We start from the raw sequence: 8,852 nt of genomic DNA on the forward strand, positions 1-8,852 counted from the left end.
CAAAAGTTTTTACTAAATTAATGGATACATGAGAAATTTCAATAGAGATTTCAGATGGATGGTGGACAATTCAGTGAAGACGAAGAAGATGAAGGTGTCGATGAAATGGTGGGAATAGTTTGTATCGGTGAAAGGTGAGTGAGGATGAAGAATATGAAGGTGGTGGAAAGCTTGAGATCCTTCAATGGAGTTGCCATGGGAAGGATGAAGAAAAAGTAAAGAAGATGAAGGTGGATGGGAAGAGGAGGAAGAAGAAGGAACAAAGAAGATGACATGACGTTAATGTAGCGAAAGATATAAAAAATATTAATAAACGTACTTCTATTCACATGTGAGAAACTTAGGCTCACTTTATACTAACCTAAGGCATCAATTGAACCCAAATGTAATTAAAAGGCATCAAATTTTAGCACGTCGTGAAAATTTAAAGAAAGTATATCTTATGATTAACTTAATTGACAATTTTGTGTCGCTTGTTTTAGGTGTATTAGACAATTAGCTATTAAAGCAAACCAAGTTTTTTCTCTCATCATCATGGGATGTGAACATAATTATCATAATACTATTTTTTATTTTTAATTTATTCAGAAGATTTTACTTGTAACAAAACCTCACAAGTCACAAATGGAGTGGAAGAGAAAAATTAGAAGCTTGTTGAAACTACTGTCGCTATTGCTATTGCTATTACAAGACTTCCCTTTGTTTGAAAATGAAAGGCACACAGTTCAGGTTTACAACGGAGTGTTGTTGACAAAATTGCGCTGTAGGTTTCAGAGTGCGTTCATTAGACGATGACTTTCTAACAATGAAGCTTTGAGAGTAGTATAGAGGGAAGAAGGTTGCTATAGCCTATAGGTAGGGAAGAGTAGAGACCAATATAAAACACTGCTAAATTGGGTAACTGATGGAATCAACATCTTCCAATGGATCTCGATCCTTTTATAAACAGTAAAACACATGTATTACTATGAAATTTTTTACGAGTTAAAAGGCAAACAGGACAAAAAAAGGCTGCAAATAGATTTGAAGATTTTATCAGCCTTCAGATTTTCACTTGAACAAAGTTAACAGGGTAATGGTGTAAGATACTTCGTATGATGCTATAGTTTTCAAGAAGCTGCTGTTTTAGGCAGACTTTGGTCTGTACTCCAGGGAAAATACTTTGCAGCAGCAACTACCAACAAGCTTACAACACTAATTGTAATTGTACTAATAGACACAGGAACATAGCTTTTTCCTGAGCTTTTGCTGGTTTTTTCGGTGCTGGACTGAACTTGGTGCAATTGCAAAGCAGAACTTTTTGTGAATCTGGAGTATGAATCAATTTCTTTCCTTGTTAATGCAGGTTTTAGGGAATTCTTCACTGTCTGGAAATGTCGATCACTCACAATGGTTGCAGATATATCCTCCCTCAAAGCTACAATTCCAGCTTCTCTACAAAGGCCCTCCAGCTCAGCACCTGTAAATAGATCAGTGCCATCTGCTATTTGTTGAAGATTGACATCAGCTCCTAGTTTCATATTTCTTGTATGCACACGTAGTATCTCATATCGACCTTCCAAATCTGGAGGTGGAACATAGAGTACCTGCAGAGCAGAAAAGTTCAGGAGAAACGAACATAAAATTCTACAGTAGAGAAATAAATTTATATTCCAGTTGCTAAGTGAAAGATGTCCTGTCTACAATTACTTATCCAATTTGGAGACAACTGCAAATGTATATCAAATTGAACAGGACATTTCACTTTGTTCAGAGGGCCTTCTGACAGTCTATCAATTAGGCCATCTGAAAGTTTGGCTAATCGAGTAATGAGCTGAAGAACGAACTTTTTTTTTTTTTTTGAGTAAGCTGAAGAAAGAATTGATGCAATGTAAAGCTGACTTTTATACACATATTCTACCAATTTGTTTCCGGCTTCTGGAAAAAATATTAGCTCACAAATTCTGCAATTGCACATACCAGCCACGCCCCACAGTTTCTACCCTCCCATGAGATACTCAACAACAATTTCACAGCTTATCCAAAGCCAATTTGCCGACACCTGTAATATGCCACTTGACTATATCATTTTCCAGTCACTTCTCTAGTAATGACTAGTGTATTCCATCGTAAGATCAGCTCTGATACACCCAGAAAAGATATATATATACTATATAATAAAAGCAGGCAATGATTTACCATACAGGTAAAACCCTCGCAAATTCATGGATATAGCCAAGACTTGGTTCAGTTGAGAAGGGGAGATGGAAATAAAAAATCTGACCAAAAGCTTGAAAGGAACATATTGCACAACCTAAACCATGGCCCCCTCCCCCTTTCCACGTGGATCTCTTCATCTCAGTGAAAATTCAGAAACCCTTTTAAATTTGTAGGACTTGTTATATTATAAATGAATTACTCAAGTGGTATCATCTGTCAAGAGTTTAGCTTTTTATGGAACTGTCTGCGAAATATATTTACCAAATCAAATCGCCCTGGACGCATAAGTGCAGGATCAATTGCATGAGGTCGATTTGTGGCAGCCAATACAAGTATTCCCTGAACAAGATAAAATGGAAAGTTCATCAAGTCAACAGCTCAGAAGAAATGAACAATATACAAGAAAACATTAAGTGAACATGCTTGCAAGGAAATGAATGCTGGAATGAGCTTTGCTGAGTTGTAAGCAGTAAATGCACATATTGATATATTTCAAGACCATATCATACTTTTGCCAGCTCCAAACCATCCATTTCAGTCAGCAATGTTGACAGAAGCCTCTCTCCAACAGATATATTGCCACTTGAACCCCCACCTCTGGAAATGAATCATCATAAAAAAAAAATCTAACGGTTAATATTAAACCACACTTAAGTTTTTAATAAGCTGATATAATGCCACAAACACATGTACCAAACAGATTTTTTGAGGGCCAAATCACAGTTTAAAAGGCGATTATTGTCAGGAGAGAATAAGAGTCATCTATCAAAACAGAATGAGTCCACACTTAGCTGTTACTTCTTTAAGAGTTACAGTATAATAACCTTTCTCTAGTTTGCATTAGGCAACACAGTAAGATAAGGAAGGTCAAGGCAAATATTTTACAAAAGCTTCTTTCAATCACCAAAATAAATAAATAAAAATAGATACATCACATGGTAAGAACTTCAGATGGCAATTTTTAGTTAGGTAACCATATCATCATACTCGCTGCATCATTTAGATAAAAAAGAGACAGAAGATAGCCCCTGAAGTTAACCATAAAATCCTCTCATTTTTGGACCTGCATTGTTTTACACTTGTAGGCTTGTAGCTCATTAAGGAAATTGACCCTAAAACAGAAAGGATGGAACCTATGGCCCATATGGTAGGCAGAAATAATGGTATATGAAAATATGTAAGGGAAGCCCCATGTCAATGTCCACTGTAATGCCTGTCCTTCCAAAACAACTATTTTCTTTCATAAATTCTCAATACCACCTCATAAGAGGTGATGGATGATAATTGGAACTTGTAAAGAACAACACATACAACATATTTTAAAAAGTTATAAAATGAGAAGGGAAAATCTTTCTTTTAATGCTAAATAGCCTCATCTATATTGACAAGAGAATGAAAGTCATATATAGTGGATACTCCAGGTACTATATATAGTGGATGATGACAAAGCAATAAGTAGACACAAATTTCAAGCAAACCCCAGAGACAGTATAACAACCTCCTTGCAGCAATGACATCAGCTTCGTCAAAGAATAAAATGCTAGGTGCTGCTAGCCGTGCTCTCCGAAATGTGTTCCGCAACAAAGCCTCACCTTCACCAACATACATTGAATATAGCTCTGCACCACTATGTGAAACAATTATATAAATGAGAACCTGTTTTGGTATAAATGTTCAACATCAATTTAGAATTTTGCAATTAGTACTCAAGAAATGTGAAATTATACAAAGGAGAAATGCTCTAGGTTAGCTGTCTGATAAATGGTATCACATAACAATTTACAAATGTGAGATTGGCATATTGAAGATAACCATACCTCAAGGAGAAAAAAGAAGCTTGTGCTGCATGAGCTGCAGCTTTAGCAAGGGTGGTTTTTGAGCATCCAGGAGGTCCATGCAGAAGAATCCCTCGAATAGGAGATACACCCATCCTTGAAAAAGCACCAGCATGTTTAATAGGCCACTCCACTGCCTGCCGAAGCTTTTTCTGCAAGGCAGCATCACCAGAAGAGAGTAAGAGACTACAAGAAAATCCAACAAAATCTAACCTATAATATCCTGATAGCATCCGTCTCAATATTAAAGTCAAGCAAGCAGTTACTGATCTTCCTAGCACTAGAAAATCTTTTTTGATGCCAAAAAATTCCGAAAAGTCATCAGGCCTAATAAACTATCCAGATATTATCATGCAGAGTAACTTGGAAGTCTTAAACCAACATTTAGTTTTAAGGGAAACTTTATCTTGTCTATCCACCATTCTACAACCCTTTCTGACGCATATAGCTTAAATTTACAATTCTCATGTCTCTAAGATATAGTCTATCACAAAATGTTGATTCAAGATATAAAAACCAGATTCAAGCAAGACACCTTCGTAAGTTGCTGTTTGTTTGATCAATGGATTTTGCATATTCGTAAGGTACTTTCCTGAGTAGCATCCTCAATTATGATCCAAATTGCCTAAACAAGTACGCTGAGGGTCATTAAGAGCAACAGCTACAAGTAATGTTAAGACATATTAGATTGCCTTTAGCTTAAGTTAATTTATTCCACATATAATTTCCTCAGCAAAATCTGTTCCAATGTCTGCAATGAAATTAGCTAAAACTAAATTTGTGCTTCTTCTACATCCCTTGCTTCCCCATACTGTGTTAAATTCAATCCACCTCTAAACATAATAAAATTTTCCTGCCAAGCAGAAAGTAAAAGTTCATCCAGTATACCGACCTTCAGCTCATTTAGTCCCCCGATATCATCCCAAGACACCTTAGGGATTTCTACAGTGACACCTCTTGTTATGCTTGGACCAACTATAGATCTTGCAAGCTTCCAATCATCCATTGTGATGCACCACATATCATCATTTTCCACGATAGCTTTTGATCTCTGCACAGCAGACATGGCTGCCTCACGACATAAAGCTTCCAAATCAGCCCCAACATATCCATTACATGACGCAGCTATTGCTTGTAAGTCAGTACTGGGATCAAGTGGAAGCTTCCTGGTATACAACTGCCAAAAAAAAAAAAAAAAAAAAAAAACGTAAACAACATCTGTGGCCAAAGCATCCAAAGAAGTGGTCGCGATAGATAGTCAGCTGTCTATTGATCTAGCAAATGTAGATAGGAAGGATAGAAGGTCTTATTAGAGCTTACCATCAATATTTGAAGGCGCTCATACTCATTAGGGGTTGTCACCTCAATTTCAGCATCAAATCGTCCTGATCTTCTCAGTGCTGGATCAATAGCATCAATCCTTTAGATATTAGCAACTTAGTATTAGTAAGTATATGTAAATTAACTGAAATGCTAAAGTAAAAAAGACCCTGGTGATAATGGTGTTCATCTTACTACAGCTCCATCGTGAAATAACAATATGTATCAAGTAGTAAACCACATCAGTAAATACCAATTTCCAATATCAATAGAGCATGTAATTTATACATCAATCCTTTAGATATAAGCAACTTAGTTTTAGTAAGTATATGTGAATAACTGAAATGCTACAGTATAAAAGACCCTGGTGATGATGGTGTTCGTCTTACTACAGCTCCATCATGAAAGAACAATATGTATCAAGTTGTAAACCACATCAGTAAATACCAATTTCCAATATCAATAGAGCATGTAATCTATGCAGACACAAGAAAAAAAAAAAAAATCCAAGCCAACATATCCATCGTAAGGTTCTTATCAGCTTCTTTTGTGTTTCCAAAAACAGTTGCCTAACAAATACAAGGTGCAAACTACAAGTCTACAATCCAGCTCTATATGGAGGGGATAATAATATGTAGACAGTTAAAAGATAGACGAACAACATCCATAGTCCATACTGAGCTAAATATGTGGCAACATAGAGCATAATATTATGTTTCATAGAGTTCACACAAACTACAGTTAAAACAAATGTACCATATTGGTTGAACACTTGAGGTAACATATGATAGGAGATAATACCCCAAAATTTGCCAGACCATATAACGGTATGGCGACTTTGACCCAAGCCAAGAGAGGTTTAACTAAGAAGAAGAGAATTCAGGATATGTGCAAAAGATTGGACAAATATACTTGTTTTTACTGCACTCCAGTTTGTAATATGACAACTAGTCAACCAATGCTCTGAACATAGTATTCCTTGAAAACAAAAACTGTAATTATTGCGATAATATTCAGTATATAATCTCCACCCAGCAATATAATCTTAAGCAATGATCCCAACACCAGAATGATCAAAGAGATTATTTACAATCAATTTTTTGGACAGTTTTTAGCTACTTGCCAGGAATAACCGAATAAGACTGAAATGGTGGAGCAAGGAAATAAAAAATAGCATATAGGAAGATTTAAATACACGGCATGATAGTATAGATATCGAAGTAAGGGATAACCTGTTAGTTGATGCTACAACAACAAACTGAGGTGCAGTTGAGGTGGGTCCATTTGAATCCATAAGCGTAAATAGTTGGGAGGCCAATCGAGTATCTTGCTCTCTTCTGCATTTAGTTATTTATTGGATAATAATCAAAGTGTGCAGCAAAATAAAACTATCACTCTGAGCAATCACAGGACAGACATGACTTTAAAGTTTATGCTAAATGGTATCTTTAAACTCAGTCTATTAATCACATCACATCAGCATTCTTTTATACCACTATATATGTCCTATCAATAAACCTTCCAATTATCCACAGAAGAGCATAATACAAACAGATATTCCCACTGCGCAGCTACATGACGTTCTCGATAATGGATGAGAAACATAGTAGAAGAAAGACTACTTTTTTGGTGACATAAATCAAAGTAGGCTTTTCATTTGCATATAGTTATCCAGCTTTCCAGAATTAAAATAATTACTCACATTGAAAACAAGTAGCTTATAGATAGAGGACTTAGAGGCTCACATGTCTCTCATTTAATTCCTCTATTATTTTTATCTATTAGAAAAGAGTACTTATTTAGGGAAAATAGTTGTAATAAGTATCAATACTAGCTGAATGCTACAAGCTAGGTTTAAGTTTATAAAAATTGTATTCTTTTGTTTCACATACCTGGAAGCACGACGAGGACAGAGAGCATCAATCTCATCAATAAAAATGACAGAAGGCTTGCCTGACTTTGCATGAGATGACGCTTCTGAGAAAGCCTCACGAAGGACTTTCTCACTTTCTCCAACATGAGCTCTATGAACAGTATGTGGACTGCAACAAAAACAAGAGCAAATTAGAACCCTTTTTATGAAAAACAATAAAATATACATGAGAGAACACACTTTCACTACCTAATAACGATTAGCTTGGCATCACATTCCTTGACCACAGCACGTACCAAGCTTGTCTGGCAATGCAAACGAAACACATCAGTAGCCAAATATATCAATGAAGTTGATCGCTTGTTTAGAGCTTCAAAATTAATTTGAAAAATTCTCACTAGCATATACTACTATAGGGTCACTTAAGCAAGAACATCTATGGATGCAGCTACATCAAAATCTCATTATAACCTTTCCCTACCAGTTGGTCAAACCCAATGACCTCAAATCTTTTTCATTTATCTTTCACTAAGGCTCTGCTTTTTTCAACGGAAAGCATTTTCTAGAGTTTTTTTTTTTTTTTTTTTCATTTTTTATCGTTTGTTTATAAAGGGTGGAAAACAATTTTCCCAAAAGGTAGAACATAGTTTTTCCACAAATGGAAAACATTTTTCTTACATAAAGTAATGCTATATTTTCCACCCTACTCCTAACATCCGTTTCCTCTCCTCCCAACCATCTTCTCCCTTACTATCTTATTTTCCTCTTCGACTCTTCCTCTAGTAATTTTTTTAAAGGGAGGAAAGCTAGTATTACAATTATGTTTTTCCTTTAAATTTTTTTCTATGGAAAATCATTTTTCCCAAAACTGTTATCCATCACAACAAATGGAGCCTAAGCAACATTTTTTTCATTTCTGCTAGAATCATGCACTTCCCTCAAATCCAAAATTAGAACTATGCCAACCCCATAGAAGGATTCCCATCACCCTATCATTTGCTTAGGTGACAACACCAATGAGTACATCGGCTACCCACAATTCATTTAAAAATCCCCTCAAAACAAGACTTTCGACGTAATTCCATCAATACATACAAATAATTTCAATGCCCTCTTTCATAACAATCTTAATTTACAAACTCCCATTACCAAGAAAATGAAACACACAACTTTCACAATAACAATCACACACCAAAATCAAAATTCGGGTGAAACCGCGAAAAAGAATTCAATCAATTGAGGGAAAAGGGGGTTAGATTAACTCACCTTACCGGTGCCCGGAGGACCATAGAGCAACAAGCCGCGACGCCACTAAAAAAAAAAAAATCAAAAATTAAAATTAAAAAATTGCAAAAACATAGAAAATAATCTGAAATATAATTGAGAAAGAAAGAAAGAGAAATACTTTGAGACCAAGGAGTTGAGCATGAGAAGAGTAGAGCAGAGGAAAAGCGATGAGTTCACGAAGAGCTTGGAGTGCTTCAGAATTTCCAGCGATTGATTGTTCTGCTTTCCAAACTTCATTTTTGATTGATTCATTGCTGGATTTGGTACTTTCCTCCATTGATGTTCTTCAGAGTAGAGAGTGAGTAAAGTTTGAAGTTTTGGCGCAGGGTTTAAAGGCT

At 35.8% G+C, this 8,852-nt stretch overlaps 1 protein-coding gene across 1 annotated transcript; it reads right to left on the minus strand.

Moving 5' to 3' along the window:
- Positions 1-764: 764 nt before the first annotated feature.
- Positions 765-8,791, minus strand: LOC110721789 (cell division control protein 48 homolog B-like). Its single transcript, XM_021900990.1, has 12 exons — positions 8,633-8,791; positions 8,494-8,538; positions 7,477-7,532; positions 7,247-7,396; positions 6,587-6,691; positions 5,355-5,454; positions 4,927-5,211; positions 4,017-4,186; positions 3,698-3,826; positions 2,709-2,796; positions 2,461-2,538; positions 765-1,586 (listed from the first exon to the last, which is right to left on the minus strand). Exons 1-12 carry the CDS (start codon positions 8,789-8,791, stop codon positions 1,110-1,112), a joined length of 1,842 nt encoding a protein of 613 aa, XP_021756682.1. The 3' UTR covers positions 765-1,109.
- Positions 8,792-8,852: the final 61 nt, after the last annotated feature.

This window comes from Chenopodium quinoa, unplaced genomic scaffold (genome assembly GCF_001683475.1).
Source record: "Chenopodium quinoa cultivar QQ74 unplaced genomic scaffold, ASM168347v1, whole genome shotgun sequence".
NCBI lineage: Eukaryota > Viridiplantae > Streptophyta > Magnoliopsida > Caryophyllales > Amaranthaceae > Chenopodium > Chenopodium quinoa.